The sequence below is a fragment of the Malaclemys terrapin genome, chromosome 4 (assembly GCF_027887155.1).
Source record: "Malaclemys terrapin pileata isolate rMalTer1 chromosome 4, rMalTer1.hap1, whole genome shotgun sequence".
In the NCBI taxonomy this organism is placed as follows: domain Eukaryota; kingdom Metazoa; phylum Chordata; order Testudines; family Emydidae; genus Malaclemys; species Malaclemys terrapin.
Genome location: NC_071508.1, coordinates 36,047,491 through 36,063,478, shown reverse-complemented (window position 1 = coordinate 36,063,478; position 15,988 = coordinate 36,047,491). Strand labels below are relative to the sequence as shown.

General features: G+C 58.6%; 1 protein-coding gene across 1 annotated transcript in view; it reads left to right on the top strand.

Moving 5' to 3' along the window:
- The window catches only part of LOC128836105 (kinesin-like protein KIF21B), a 31,215-nt gene extending 17,555 nt beyond the window's left edge, over nt 1–13,660 (top strand). The window contains 15 exon segments of the mRNA XM_054026122.1: nt 739–938; nt 1,081–1,188; nt 2,487–2,555; nt 3,258–3,487; nt 3,772–3,919; nt 4,050–4,140; nt 4,143–4,222; nt 6,563–6,664; nt 8,110–8,275; nt 8,740–8,800; nt 9,293–9,350; nt 10,048–10,253; nt 10,802–10,876; nt 11,639–11,752; nt 13,597–13,660. Coding sequence (XP_053882097.1) covers nt 739–938; nt 1,081–1,188; nt 2,487–2,555; nt 3,258–3,487; nt 3,772–3,919; nt 4,050–4,140; nt 4,143–4,222; nt 6,563–6,664; nt 8,110–8,275; nt 8,740–8,800; nt 9,293–9,350; nt 10,048–10,253; nt 10,802–10,876; nt 11,639–11,752; nt 13,597–13,660 — 1,772 coding nt within the window.
- The last annotated feature ends 2,328 nt before the right edge of the window (nt 13,661–15,988 follow it).

Genomic DNA, 15,988 nt, shown 5'->3' with positions numbered 1-15,988 from the left:
GTGACCCCGTGACCTCCCAGCTGTGCAGCCCGCTGGCTGTGGGGAGACAGTGGGTGTAGGGCCCAGGGAAAGTCCCTTCCCTCGGAGGAGCTCCAAGCTCTGACACGCGTCAGGGAGACAGGGCCAGGCAAAGAGGCAAAGCCGCCTGGCATCTGCGGCCAAGCTCCCAGCTGCTCCTGACTTCCTCCCAGCGAGGAAACTGTGGCTCTCCAATGCAGGAGCAGCAGCGTAGCCTGCCCATGCAGAGAGCTCCATCTCCAGGGCTTTTCGGTCCTGGGCATCTTCCCCGAGTGGGGCAGCTGATGCTATAACTGAGACTTTAGTGATTGAGACACCTGCCCCCAGCTGAGTCCCACCAAACTCATCTCAGCAGCATCCCCCTCTGGGCTGAACAGCAATGGCTGCCTGGAGGAGAACAGTGTGCACCCAGTCCCTGGAGCGGTGCGGTCCCTGGCACACGCCTGGCACTGCTCTGCTGCCGGGGTTATTGGTCTAAAATAGGCCCATGGTTCTGGCTTGCAGGCAATGACTGGTCTGGGCTACTCGGCCATTGAACATCTCCTGAGCTGCTGGACCAGGCAGGCTTGTCCCTGGAGGCCAAGAGTTAATCTAAAGTGCCCCCCACTGAGGGTGCTTTCCCTGGGGGCCTGGTGGGTCCAGAGGGCAGCTGGGTGGGATGGAGCGTGATGGGCTCGGCCTAGCCTGGCACTCTGAGCGTCTCTGCGCCACCCCCTTCAGGCACCATGGAATGCTACACGGAGGAGAAGGCCAACAAGATCAAGGCGGACTACGAGAAGCGGCTGAAGGAGATGAATCGGGAGCTGCAGAAGCTGCAGGCAGCCCAGAAGGAACGTGCTCGCCTGCTCAAGAACCAGTCGCGCTACGAGCGGGAGCTCAAGAAGCTGCAGGCTGAGGTGGCAGAGATGAAGAAGGCGAAGGTACCTGGCTGGGCAGAGGAGGAGGGGGCTGGAGGGGCATGGCCTGCTTGTGCTAGCTCTTCAAACTGGGGAGGGACGGTGGATGGGCACAGCCCCTTGTGCACACTCCTTATGCTGGGTGTGGCTGTCGGGGGGCCCGCAGGTGGCACTGATGAAGCAGATGCGGGAGGAGCAGCAGCGGAGGCGGCTGATGGAGATCAAGCGGAATCGGGAGATCGCCCAGCTGAAGAAGGAGCAGCGCAGGCAGGAGGTGAGAACCCAGCTCCTTGCCAGGGCTCTGCAGATAGGGCAGCTCTGGCTGGGGCCTGTGCCCCTCACTCAGCTCTGAGCTCCCACACCAGCTGGCCAGGGTGCAGCGGGGAGTGCGGGTTCTCCAATGGGTCTGGGCCTTTCCTGGGGAGATGCCCCAAGCCAGGCTCCTTGAGACCAGATGGGGAGGGTGCTGGAGAGCCCTCGCTGATGCATGATGTGTCAGGTCCCCTCCCCTGTGCACAGGTGAGCAGTTACCTGGGTGAGCCAGCCTGCACCCAGAGTCCCTGACGCAGGGTGGGGCAGGGGCAGGGGAGCCCCTGTGACGGGGCAGGGCTGAGACAGGGAGTGGGGCCATTCAGGATATGGGGCAGCAGGGGAGCCCTGCAAAGCTGGGGCTGAGTCGCAGGGATGGCTGAGCAAGGCGATGGGAAATCTGGAGCAAGCGCTGCACCAACAGAGGACCGGATTCCACTGTCTATTACGCTCATTGTAAATCTGGAGTAACTGCATTGACATTAGCGGAGTCGCTCCAGATTTACACTGCTGCTGCTGCGATGTGAATCCAGCCGTCACCTGCATCAAGAACATTCCACGTTCAGTCCTGCCCTACCTCTGCTCGACAGTGTGTTAGAGCTCTTCCGGGTGCCCGGCCGCTGGGATCAGTGCCCGGCTTGGCCCCCAGGCCCGCTCCTCTCAGAGCCCGTGTTGGGCCACTGTCCGGCCAAGGCCTGCAGGTCCTGTGAAGCCAGGAATGGGGCCGGCAGCATAGAACAGCGCAAAACCCTGCCTGGTTGGGGAGCTGTGTGCTGGGCACCCTGTGCGGAAACCAGCCACCCCACCGACTGTCTGGGGACTCCTCCCCCTGCTGAAGGCGCAGCACGTCCCCTCTCCCAACCACATGTCCATCTGTCTGTCCATCCCTTGAGATCAGCACCTGGTGGGGTGGCAGGTTCCACCTTCCTCAGGTCAGAGGAGGTGATTGCTTCCTCTTGCATCTCTGGTTGCTGCTCAGGGCAGGTACAAATGCCACAGTGCTGCCATCGGTTACAGCAGAATAAATCCCGATTAGCCCCAGTTGCTCCAGGTTTTATACCGCTGCTGGTGAGATCAAAATCTGGCCCATGGCCTGCACTGAGAACATCCCATGTGCTGGCCCCAGGCAAGGGGGTGGGGGAGCCCTGGGTCCCCTCCCCTTCCCCCATTGCTGCCATGGGTTCTACCCCAGACCCTGGGTTCCTCTTTAGCGGCTCATGCCCGCTCAGGACTCGACTGAAGCTCGGCTTCTCTCCCGCGCAGTTTCAGATCCGGGCGCTGGAGTCTCAGAAGCGGCAGCAGGAAATCGTGCTGCGAAGGAAAACCCAGGAGGTGAGTGCCAGCCCCTGCACCTGCGGGGGTCTGGAGAGCCGCTCACGGGGCCGTGACTGGGTGGGCGCTAAGGCCTGGCTCCTGGATCGGGCCGTTGGCAGGGCAGGGCCCTGGGGCCTCTCCAGACGGAATAGTCCCCTCCGTTGTCCCAGTGGGTCGTGCTCCGCCAATCCTGGGTTGTTCCCAAGGCGCTGGCCCTGGGGGGGGGTGGATTTCCCACAGAGCCTGGTGGTTTTATGGCCAGGAGTAACCAGGCAGGAGATGACAGTGATTGCGAGGGAAGAAACGCCTGCCTCCGGGGGCAGCTGATCTTCTGGGGTCAGGAAGGAGGAATTCTCTGCATGCCATGTGCGACCGTGCACAACAGGCTGTGTCCCCCTCCCTCCTTCCTGGAGCTGGGTCCTGGCAGCTGAGTTGGTCACGTGACTCGTCCAGGCTGCCTCCTGCCCCAGCACCCGTACAGCTCGCGGGATGGTGCGGTGCTTCGATCCCAGCCCCTCCTGATGCATTCTGGGAAACTGCTATCCACGGGTACCGGACCTTCACCCAGCCCAGATAGGCTCAGCTCTCTTGAAAGGTGCTCAGCTGCTCCCGGGCTCACTTTGCCACCTGAGAAGCATTGGAGTCGCTCTGCGGCTGGGGGGCGATGCCCCCTGCGGGTGTTCCCAGGAGGCCCAGCCCTCAGGCACTGCTCTCACCCAGGTCTCTGCTCTGCGCCGCCTGGCCAAGCCCATGTCGGACCGGGTCTCTGGGAGGCTGAGTCAGAAGCCAGCCATGCTGGACTCAGGTGCGGAGGTGTCCGCCAGCACCACCTCCTCGGAATTGGAGTCCGGCTCTCGCTCGGTCTCCAGCATCGTGCGCCAGTGGAACCGGAAAATCGACCACTTCCTGAGAGACCCTTCGCCCTCCGTGAATGGGGCTCGGCCCGTCAGGTCAGACCAGTGCTTCCGAATCTGTGTCCCCCGCAGCCTCGTTCCCTGCTTGGCCCTCAGGCCCCGGGCTCCTGGGTGTTAGATGGGAGCGGAGTTCTGTGGGAACACGGGAAACAATCGCTCTATCATCGTGGGCGACTCTGCCATGTGGTTTGACACGTGAGACTCTCCACATAGGCTGGAGACCTGATGTGTAAATGCCCCTCTGTCCTGAGCACTAGCGGGCGTGATGGCCGAGCGCCCGCCTGGTGGAAGCCCCCTGACCGTGTCCCATCCCACTGCAGGAAGAAGTTCCCAAAGAAGGGGATGAGCCAGACCTTCAGCAAGGCGGCCTGGCTCAAGTGGCAGTTGCTGGAGTGGCGCATCTTTGACGTTGTCATGCAGAGGATGACCATCGTCAACCTGGAGGCGGACATGGAGCGGCTGATCAAGGTGAGGTGTGGGGGGCAGTGCCCTGGTGGGGATTGGGTGGCCTGAGCATGACCGAGGGCCAGGAGTGCTGGGAGGCTGCTGGCACCTGGACAGCACCGGCTGAGGCGTTTCCTTCCCACCCGCCCCCCAGAAATGCGAGGAGCTGGCGCTGCTGCAGGAGGCGCTGCAGGCGGAGAGCCCGGAGGAGCAGAAGGGCCTGCAGGAGCTGAACGAGGAGATCAGGGGCTGACCGCCAACATTGACTACATCACCGACAGCATCGCCGACTGCCAGGCCACCATCATGCAGCTGGAGGAGACCAAGGTGCCGGGGGAGGGGGCCTGCGGGCGGGGGTGAGGTGCAGGGGGTCAGTATATGGGGAGTTGGTCTCACGGGAGGGGGAGCGGGGGAGATCACCCCAGGGCATTGTATGCTGTAAGGGAAAGGGGGTGCTCTGGGGGCTGGTTGATAGTTGGGGTGGGGACTGGGCGTGAGCAGGAGGCTGACTGGCTGGACTCTTCCTCTAGACAGTTTAAGCATAAGGGGTGCAGGAGGCAGGTTTGCAGGGTCCTCTTGCTTTCTAAGCTCCAACTTCTGGGCTGAAACGTTGTGTCGTGGGTCACGCGGGGAGTCAGGGCCGAGCTGGCTCCCTGCTCTTAGCCCCCAGAGCTCGCCCCCTCCCTACAGAAACGTCACAGAGCAGCTGTTGCAGTCTGGCTGCTTTCTCTGCTTGTTTGCTGATGACGGCTGTATAAGGCCCAGTTCAGCAGGTGCCTGAGCACTCACGGGGCTGGTGCGATAGGCAGCCGTAGGCCCGTGGGCGCCAGGCTAACGGACATGGCTGTGGCTTGGCTTGGACCAGCAGAGGCCAAGAATCAGCCCTTTTCCGCTGCACGGTCTGCAAGGTTGGGGCCAGGATTTAGGAAGCCCCTTATATGTTGGTCCGTCAGGGTCTCCATCGGTGCTGGATGGTTTATTTGTTGAAGGGACGGCTGCGGAGAGCATGATGTCCACCACCAGCTGCTAGGCCCAACAGCCCTGATGGGAGTTCTGCACATGCTGGAGTCAGTGGAAGCCCTGTCCGTACCATGGGACAAATGTACCCATGATGTATCCAGTACTGCGGGCAAGGCGTGGTCTAGCCACGCTCAATCCTGTCTGTGTGCACAGAAAAACCCATGTCAGCACCAGGCTCTAGCCTGGATCGCCGCCAGGCTCCAAACATGCTTAGAACATGGGCTTTCTCCATTCCCTGCGTATACGGCAACACAACCTCCTGTGAGAAACTGCCTCGACCCAGCCCAGTTCCACAGTGGCGTTCCTGTAGCCTAGACCGAAGCCAAGCCCAGGGGACAGCCCGGTATTCAGAGCCAACTCCAGGTGTAGCCATGGGAGAGGGTTGAAGATGCTGTTTGCTTTTGTAGGAAATCTCAAACCCTTTTAGTTTTTCTTTTGAAATTTCCCAGGGGGAAGAAAAAATCAGTTTCTTCCCCCCCCGCCCCCCCCACCGAGAAACTGGAATTTTTGTGGTTTTTGAAAATCAGTTTTGATGGTTTAAGGCAAAAAAATTGGGGGTCTTGGGAAAGGGTTTCCCTTTTCTGAAACCGCAAACTTTTGCTGAAAGCTGTTGTCAAACATTGAGTCTCTTTTCTGATGTCAGATTTTTGTAAAGGGAGGGTGGGATTTTGACCAGAAAGGAAATTTTTGTTTAATCAAATATTTCCACAGAGAAACAATAGCCTAATAATGAGGCCTTTCTCCCTGGCACCTGTCGGGTGTCTGTGCTGCAAGGCAAACCCCACAGCACAAGTCTCAGAGCCTGGATCCATTGCCTTGGCTCGCAGGGCTACGGGGCTAAAACGAAGAGTGTAGACATTCACACAAGGGCTGGAGCCTGGGCTCTGGAGGGTCTTGGAGCCCATGAGCGGGAATGTCTACACTGCTACTTTTAGCCCCGTAGTGCAAGCCCGAATCCTTTGGCCAGAGGCTCGCTGCTGTGGGTTTTTCTTTGCTGTGTGGACGCACCGTTAATGACATGGGGGGTCTGACCCAGGTTCAGCACAGCGTAGCTCTCTGCTCCCCTCCTAGCAGCTGGAGGTCGTAAACAGGTTTTTAGTATATGTCTACGCTTAATCTGCTACAGCTGCAAGGCTTTAGGTGTAGATACTCCCCGTCGGAGTAGGTAATCCACCTCCCAAGGAGGTGGCTGTTTAGTTCGGTCGGCAGAGCTACACTCTCTGGGATGCGGGGGGCAGGATTTTCACACCCTGGAGAGACATAGCTATGCTGGTATAAGTTCCCAGTGTAAACCTGCCCTTGGTCTGCTCTGGTCACCTGGCTAGCGAGCAGCTCCTGCCGTCCAGGCGGTAGAAGCTCCTCTTCTTTAAATCCGCAGGTGTGTGGTTCAGTCCCCATAGATGGCCCAATTAGGGGCCTGGTTCCAGGCACACGTCCAGTGTGAGTACTCATGCACAGTATTGGCATGCAAGACGTCTTCCCCGCTGCCTGCTCGCAGAGCACCTGCGTCCCTGCCGGCGTCAGCCAATCAAGGAACCCCTCCCAGTTCCGTGGTGCTGGTGTCTCTGCTGGCCCTCTGCTTTTTGCCCTTCACCGCCCTCAGCGCTGTTCTAATTCCCCTCCCTCGGGGTCTCTCTTGCACCGTAGGAGGAGCTGGACTCCACCGACACCTCCGTGGTGATCAGCTCCTGCTCCTTGGCCGAGACGCGCCTCCTGCTAGACAACTTCCTCAAGGCATCCATCGATAAGGTCAGGCAAAGGGCCTTCAAGTGGGGGTGCAGCTCTGTGGGGTGGGTTGCAGAACATGGGATCCCAGGAGGCCCCCTGTTAGCGTGGGATCACAATTGCTGCAGGTCAGGTTTGGAGCCAGGGCTATTTGGCTGCGCCTGGGGCATCCTTTGTGCGTGGGTGATGGAGACTGAGAGGCCTGCCTGGCCTGTGTGCTGCTGGACCCAGAGAGGGGAATGGGTTTGTGACGTTATTGATATCCTCTGGGACCATATAGATCATTGTTGCAACCAAGGTCCTGTAGTGGCACCCAGATCTTGTATAAGGGGGGGTCAAATGGGGTGTCTAAGACAAGGTTATGGCTTACTGGTTATAATTATGCTGTCTATATGTGTGTATCAATTTTGTAATTGAAGTTATGAATATTGGCTCTATACTGTCTGTATTTCAAACTTCTGCTGTGCTGCTGGGTGACATCCCAGACAAAATGGTGTTAGCTCTGCCTAGCCTGCTTGATGGCCCATTAAGGACCATCAGCTATACAATGGACCCATTGAGAGAAGGCAGATACGCCTTGTAACTCAGCAAAGTATGCAGGGACTGGCCCATGTGACTCCAGACTCCATTTTGCTGTAATTTTCCACAGTAAGAACAAAGGTGTTCTTACACCTGGAAAAGACTATATAAGGCTGATGCCTCATCTCCATCTGGTCTTCAATCCTGCTTCATACCTCTGAAGGAACTTTGCTACAAGCTGAAGCTTTGAACAAAGGACTGAGGACCCATCCCAGCTGGGGATGTATTCCAGAGACTTGATTTGAACCTGCAGTTTATTCTATTGCTGCTGCAAGCCTGAACCAAGAACTTTGCCATTACTGTATGTAATTGATTCCATTTAACCAATTCTAACTCTCCTCTCTATCTTTTTCCTTTTATGAATAAACCTTTAGATTCTAAAGGATTGGCAACAGCGTGATTTGTGAGTAAGATCTGATTTGTATATTGACCTGGGTCTGGGGCTTGGCCCTTTGGGATCAGGAGAACCTTTTTTCTTTTACTGCGGTATTGCTTTTCATAACCATTTGTCCCCATAACGAGTGGCACTGGTGGTAATACTGGGAAACTGGAGTGTCTAAGGAGACCGCTTGTGAGACTTGCGGTTAGCCAGTGGGGTGAGACCAAAGTCCTCCTAGTCTGGCTGGTTTGGTTTGCCTTAGAGGTGGAAAAACCCCAGCCTTGGGCTGTAACTGCCCTATTTGAGCAATTTGTCCTGAGTTGGCACTCTCAGTTGGGTTCCGCCAGAACCGCATTGTCACAGGGGTACAAGCAGCAGCTGAGTGAGGCTGGTGTGGAACCTGCATCTGTGCCTAGGGACAGGGACTGAAGCCAGGAGCTGATTCCCCGTTCCACCCACTGGCCCGTCCTGTGTGCTGGACGGAAGGTAACCTCCTGCTCCCGCCAAACAGGGGCTGCAGGTGGCTCAGAAAGAAGCCCAGATTCGCCTGCTGGAAGGGCGCCTGAGACAAACGGATGTGACCGGCTCCTCCCAGAACCATGTGATCCTGGATGCCCTGCGGGAGAAAGCGGAGTCCCACCCCGAGCTGCAGGCGCTCATCCACAACATGCAGCAAGGTGGGTGCTGGGCTTTTCCCTCCTGGGGACCCCCGTGAGTACTGGGCATTGGCTGGCAAAGCAGCCGGCAGCGCTGATGTGGGGCCTGGGGCTGGCAGCAGCTGGGAAGGCTTGGGGTGTTTGCCTGCCCCTACAGATGGCACGTCTGCCCATTGGGACAGATGGAGCCCAACCCAGGGCTCTTGGCATTGCTCTGACCCTGTGGGCAGGAGTGATAGGCCCGCTTCTTCCAGACGTATCAGCCCACATGGTCACAGCCTGTCCAGCCGTGAGGATGCACTGATGGCGCTTTGGTGGCAAAGAGTTAATGATAGCAGTGGTCTGGGGGGGTGGTCCCAAGGACCTAAAGGGCCACACGCTGCTTGGTGACCGCCCTCTGGCTGGCTCTGATCGGACCAGCCCAGTGCGGTGCCCTCCCACCCTCTGTCGCATTGACGCACCCTTGTCGGCCGTTCCTTGTGCAGGGAACGGCTACGCCAGCACGGACGAGGAGATCTGGGAGTTCAGCCTGGCCTCGGAGGGGAGGTAAGCGCACCAGGGAGCGTGCAGTGTCCCAGCCTCGTGCGCCCCTGAGCGGCGGGATCTATGGAGGGAGGGGGGCACATCTCTGTGGCACTCATTGGCAAGGTAGACCCGTTAGAGCTTGGCAGCTAAATTCTCCAGGTTCTGTCTGCACCGAGCATGCTCCAGCCCCTCGGAGCTCCTACGTGGGACCCGACGGTGCACAGGCTACTCACACGCGATGACTGGCCGTGCTCAAACCCAGGCGTGCAGGGGCTGTACAGAACTGTCCCAGTAATGGTTCCTCTTGAGGGCCAGGGGCAAGACGGAGCTGGGAGGGAAGAGGGCCCCGAAAGGGACTGGGGGATGGGCTGTACCTCGGGGAATGGGAGGAGGAACCGTAGCCGGGCTGGTGATAGGGTGTTATGGGGTGGGGGTGATGGGCAGTGGTTTCTTCCTTTAGCTTTAAATTAAGCCTTAAAGGGGATCGGCCATTTAACCCTTTGTTTCCTACAGCTTCTCCCAGTCTTTCAGCCTGAAGGGCTCGGCCAGCCAGGACGACTTCAAGTTCAAGGTCAGTTCGCAGCCACAGACAGGGCCATTTAACATCCAGATGTGGGGTCTTTGGTCCATTGTACCCCCTCTCCCTTTGTGCTCACGGCTGGGCGGTGGCCCTTGGCGGGAGTCTTCTCCATGGGCGGAATGTCTTGGGTCTGGAACTGAAATAGCCCGGGGTCTGGTCTCCTGGTGACGGCCGTGCCTGGCGTGTTACTTTGGCCCTATAAATGGCTCCTTGAGTCGTAGAGCCCACTTTAAACCCCCAAATGCCACATCACTGAGCTGTACTGGGCTTCCCTGAATCCAGGCAAGGTGCCCTGGTGCTGTCTAGCCCTCCTCTGGGAGCAAATAAAACCCATGTGACGCCCTGGTGCTGTGCGCCCTTCCCAGAGGCTAATTGACTGGACCAGTCCCTCCAAGTGCCGAATCCTCCTGGGAGAGCTGCTCCGGCACTCTGGGCCATACACGTTTCAGCCTTGCACAGGGGGTACTTCCTGTTGCCCTCATTAATGAACTCATGAAACGTTAATGCTGGCAACCGGGGCCCAACTGAAAGGTTTCTCTAGATCTGCCACTGCTGGGTGCTTGGCCCCAGAGGCTTCTTGGAACTGAATGGCCAAGGGGCGCCAGCGTCTCAGACTCGCTCCACGTGCTACCCTCGGGGCAGTGAACTCCTCGCCTCTCAGCCCACCCCTCCCTGTGCCACGCCATAGGGGGAACCCAAGCTGTCAGGCCAGATGAAGGCTGTGTCGGCCGAGTGCCTGGGACCCACGTTGGACATCTCCACCAAGAACATCACCAAGTCCTTGGTGTCCCTCATGGAGATCAAGGAAGACGGGATCGGCTTTTCCATCCGGGATTCCTACTACAAGAATAAGGTCTCCCGCACCATCAGCCTGCCCACCCGCGGCAGCACCTTGTAAGCCCTGGCAAGCATGGTCGCCACGTGCTTACAGGCCCTTGGGGGAAGAGGTGGGCTGGGCCATCGTATTCTGCCCTTGGAGCCTTGAGTCTGGACTCCTCTCGGTCGAGCCAGCCTGTCCCAGCATGCAGTGATGGGGCCAGCTTGCTCTGCCATCTTGGATTGCCAGTGTCCACAAACTGCCCGTCGGGGGGACGGGGCCTGGAGAAGGCGGGTACAAACGGAGTTCTGCTGTCGGACAGAGTTGGGCGTCCAGTCTCCACAGCCCTCTTATCGAAGGCACGGAGCTGCCTTCTCCAGCAGCAGTCTCGGTGATGAAGCCAACAGGACCTGCGCTCACAGCGCAAACCCTTAGCCGGGGCCGCTGGCCTGGCCTTGGGCCCTGCCGGGGCCTGATCCAGCCCGCTGGACCCCTGGCTCGGGAGGTGGATCTGTGCGCTGCCCCAGGGCTCTCGGCTCGCTTGCTCTGGAGTAGGCCTGTTCAGTGCTGAAGGGCCCTGGCCCCAAGGAGGGGCGATTGCTGATCAGGTCTTGCTCTGTTCCAGCCCTAGGCAGTCCCGTGGCTCGGACACCTCGCCTCTGACCCGGAGGAAATCCTATGACCAGGGGCAGCCTGCCAGGTGAGTGGGGAGAGGCTGGAGAGCACATGGGCCTAGCTCCCCATCGGGGACCGGCCTGTGCACTCGGCTTTGCCCAGGCACGACGCTGGGTGCTGGATCCAGCTGTGCCATAGAATCATAGAATATCAGGGTTGGAAAGACCTCAGTAGGTCGTCTAGTCCAACCCCCTGCTCAAAGCAGCACCAATCCCCAACTAAAGCATCCCAGCCAGGGCTTTGTCAAGCCGGACCTTAAAAACCCCTAAGGAAGGAGATTCCACCACCTCCCTAGGGAACCCATTCCAGTGCTTCACCACCCTCCTAGTGAAATCGTTTTTCCTAATATCCAACCTAGACCTCCCTCACTGCAACTTGAGACCATTACTCCTCATTCTGTCATTTGCCAAGCTCCATTCTCTTTGGAACCCCCCTTCAGGTAGTTGAAGGCTGCTATCAAATCCCCCCATACTCTTCTCTTCTGCAGACTAAACAAGCCCAGTTCCCTTAGCCTCTCCTCATAAGTCATGTACCCCAGCTCCCTAATCATTTCTGTTGCCCTCTGCTGGACTCTCTCCAATATGTCCACATTCTTTCTGTAGCGGGGGGCCCAAAACTGGATGCAATACTCCAGATGTGACTCACCAGTGCCGAATAGAGGGGAATAATCCCTTCACCATGGGCTGGCACTGCAGGCCTCCCTGTGCTGAGTGGAGGTGCGGGGCAGGGGGTAGATCCCCGGACCAGGCTTGTGATCATGGGTCTCTTTCTGAACACCCCGGCTCAGGACTTCGGACGTTGGCTTCACGCCTCCCTCGTCCCCTCCCACCAGGCCGCGCAATGACCGCAACGTCTTCTCCCGCCTCACCAGCAACCAGAGCCAGGGCTCCGCACTGGACAAGTAAGAGCCTCGCGGGGCAAGGAGCGGATAGGGGGGTGAAGCTCCAGGGAGCCCAGAACCAAGAGCAGTGAATGGCAGACGGTGACTCCCATGGCTGTCCCCAGGTACCATCCCCGCTCTGCCTCGGGCCCGGCAGTCCCAGCTGGAGTCAGCCCCAGGCTCCTGCCGGGCTCGTGAAGTGACCAGGGTGAAGGCAGAGAGCTGCGATACCGGTGCAGTAGAACTTCACATGGGGCAGCATCTCCCTGGGCAGGGGCCCTATGCCAGACCTGTCTATAACCCCATTGATATGGAGGGGGGGTCTTTGGTCCCCCTCTACTGGCTGGACCTTGTCTCGGGGCTGCCCCTGAGCTGCCAAACCTGGGCCTTTAGCTCAGGCAGAAGCAGCTGCTGTTGAGAGCCTGGGGTGGCAGATGCCCTCCCTGTAGATGATCCAGCTGGAGGCTCGTCGTAACATTGCACTGCTAGAGCCCTCAGAACAGGCCTGAAGCGGTGCCCTGGCCTTTAGCGTTGTGTGCGCACACGTGGCAGTGCCCGGTCCCCCGCTGGGCCCGTGGGGATCCCCTGGGGGGCTGGGGCTGTCACAAGCCCCACTAGTGGCCCCGGGCTCTTTAGCTCCTGCTGGTAGCTCTGGAGGGCCCTGGTTCAGGCCCCAGTGTGTTGGCCAAGATGGCGGCTGTCACACTGGCTGCTGGCAGAGGAGAATTTCACCCGCAGGGACGCTGCTGGGTGGGTTTGGCTGCAGTTATAAAGCGGGTGAGGTGGGTCCAGGGGGCTGCTAGCTGAGGACACTAAGCCGCCATCCCGTCCCCAGCGAAGCATGGGGCTCGTCGGCGCTGGGCTTGGCAGGGGTCCCCAGGCGGTGGGGAAGCCATTTCCCAGTCAGCCCTACCCCGATTCTGTGTGGCACTGGCTGTGCCATCGCACCTGCCCCTTCTGGGCCCTGCTCCCTTTCCCACTGTGCTCTGTGGGGAGATGCCGGCTGCTCACAGGTCCCGGTCCCCCTCAGGAGGTGACATGGCTGCTGTGGGTGGGGTGAGCTTTCTGCCAGGGGCCCGTAGGTGCTCCGATTGCTCCTGGTGCCAGGGGCTGTGACCCTTCGGAGGTGGGGTGGGGGTGCTCTCCAGTGGCAACCTTTGGTTTCTACGGAGGAACGAGCCCACCTTAGGACTGCCTTTGACCGTCACGGGCCAGCCCCTGCACGGGTGCAAATTGGCCTAGCTGCCGTGGGGGCAGCAGAGCGGCTTTGATTTACAGCTCCCGAGGACCTGGCCCTATGGTAGCAACCACCTCCCATCTGCCTCCCTGCAGAATCCCAGTTTGGCGGCGATGTTCTAACCTGGGGGAGCCCATGGCGCTGCCTGCAGCTCAGGACCAGCCCCTGGTCCCCATCCCGCCTGCTATCAGACCGCACGATAGCGCAGAGCCGGACCGTGTCAGAACGCCCCAGCTGTACCCCAAAACCAGGAGTGCGGAACCTGAGGGGCTAGGTTGGATGGCTGGTAGGAGTGATGAGACGGGGGGGTTCCATGGGAAGATTAAATGAAGACTGGATGCAGGAATCCCCGGGCGAGGCCTCAGGCGTGCACTGTACTGGTCAGACTGGGTGATTTTAACAGTCCCTTCTGGCTGAATGACTCCAGTCCAGCCTGAAAGATCTTGTGTCCGAGCCACGTGTCCCTTCCTGCTCCTCTGCCCCTTTCCTCTCTGGTTTTCTGTGTCCGCTCCTCCCTCTCTACCCCGCTAGCTTGGATGCAATAACAACACTCCACTCTCTGACTCCGCTGCTGCCTCTCTCATCCGGGATTTTTTCTCCCGTAATCCTGCTAATTTTCTGTCCCTAGGTCTGACGACAGCGATTCCTCTGTCTCGGAGGTGCTGAGGTACATACAACTTTCTATTGATTAGAACTCTCCTGCTTCTCGCATTTCCCTCCCCCTGCCCTGCATGCTGAATCCGTGCTGGCCAAACTCTGGGCCTTGCTTCTTTGCTAAATCTATTGGCAAAAAGAAGAACAGGAGTACTTGTGGCACCTTAGAGACTAACAAATTTATTAGAGCATAAGCTTTCGTGGACTACAGCCCACTTCATCCACGAAAGCTTATGCTCTAATAAATTTGTTAGTCTCTAAGGTGCCACAAGTACTCCTGTTCTTCTTTTTGCGGATACAGACTAACACGGCTGTTACTCTTAAATCTATTGGGACTCTGTCCTGGTGCTGCTCTTGCTCGCTGTGTGTCCCTCTTTCCTTCTCTCTGCTTCCCCGCATGGCCCTGGCATGCCGTGTCCGGCTGTGGAAGTCCCTTTCTGCCTCTGGTCTCCGGTGCCTTAAGGTCTGAGCCATCGTCTTGAAATGCAGTGCTGGGGGTTTAAGCGGATAGCGTACGGTGCTTTCACTGAATGGGGACAGCTGCATGCTCTATTCTGCCTCGAGGGCGGGGCGGGTAGTGATGATATCTCGCGCTGTGTCTGGCCTAGCTGCAAGAGGCAGGGCAGGCCAGCTGTTGGAGCCGGTGGATGCTTGGCGGGTCCAGGCTATGATGCTGCTTTTTTTTTTTTTTTTTTTTTTTTGTCTTCTCTCGCACCTTCAGTTCAGACATCTCCAAGCACTTGACAAACGTGGCTTCAGCCTCCCAGCACCCATGGCGAGGCTGGTCAGGATTGTTATCCCTGTCTTGTGCCTCGGTTTCCCCATCTGCAAAGAGTAAACACCTGGGGTGCAGCCTCTTGGCACCGAGGATCCTGTGGCTGCTGCTGAGGCCTGTGCAGCCTCCCAGATATATTAGAGCAGCCTTGGGGTTGCTCTAACTCACTGCAATCTCCCAAAGGGCTGCTTGCCAGCTATGCCACAACCCAGAGTTCCCCTAATGGGGTGTGCTAAGGCCCTGGCTCTGCCCCCAGCATGCCTGGGTTTGCAACACGAGCCACATAGAACCAATTACGCTAGCCCAAGGCAGTGTCTGTGCCAGGACAACTCTCCTTCCCCCATTCCCTGCACATCAAAAGGGCCAGGCTGGCAGAGGAGCATCTCCCCACTGGCCTTTGGGTGCCTATTTGAGACACCGTGGGCCTGACTCTGACACCCTGAGCACCATCAGCTGGAGTAGTGGGTGCTCAGCGCCCCTCAAAAAATCCATTCCAACCATGCCACAAATGTGCCGTGTGACCCTGGGCTAGCCCTTTCCCCTCCCTTTGCCTCAGTGTCCCCACCTGTAATCCAACCCTGCTGGGAGGAGGGGAGGTGCTTAGAGATCCTGTCTGGGAAGCTGCTTTGGGGCTATCAACCCTCTCCATGATGGGCTCTTCCACCTGGGCTCTTTCCTCAGGGGTGTCGATTCTCATGTGCTCAGCGCTCTAGAACCTCCCTCTGAACTCTGCTCACAGCTCCATTGGCTGTTGCTGGGGCAAAGCCTAGAACTGGTTTGAGACAGGATTGTCTCCTGGCCAGGGAGCCAGGATTCCTGGGTTCTCTCCCTGTTCTTGGGGGATTGAGAACTCCTGGGCTCCGTTCCCAGCTCTGCCATTGATTCGATTGTGACCTGTTAAAAATCCCTTCCCCATCTGCCAAAGCAGGGTGAAGCTCGTTGCAAAACCGGAGTGGGTCAGATGGAGAGAGGGCGCTTCCCCCCCGCTGGCCACGGGGTGGTGCCCTTATGCCCCACACAGCACGGCTGGAGCAGGGCCCCAGTTTGTTCAAGCCTGGAGGTTCTGGGGGTTGGGTCCGGAGCCAGCCTGTCCCTGCTAGTCTCTGACTCCACAGGGGATGGGGCAGCGTGTGCCATGCAGCAGCCTGGACTCTGTTGGCTTCGGGATCTTGCCTGGATGGGGCACAGGGGCCACCCACAGCTCTCACGGCGGGAGGGGGGTAGCTCATCTGTGCCAGCAGCGAGATGGCCAGGGGGTGAAGCCCGTTTCCTTTCCAAGCCCCTGCCCCAAGCCAAGGCAGGGTCTGCACGAGTCCCTGAGCCCTTAGCACCAACGGGTGAAGTGAAAGCCCTCTAACATCTTGGTGCCGTGACTCAGAAGCATCATGCTGGACAGGTAAGTAGCAACCAGGTAAGTCCCCCTCCCCAACAGTCCACGCAGATGCTTGGAGGGGATAGGGCAGGCCTCATAATGGTAGTCACAGGTCCTTGCAAGCTGGGGTGACGGTCTTTTTGGATAAGTGGATATGGAAGAATCAGAGCCCATTCCAGGTATGGGGGGTCAACATGGGATGAGATTAAAAAGAAAATG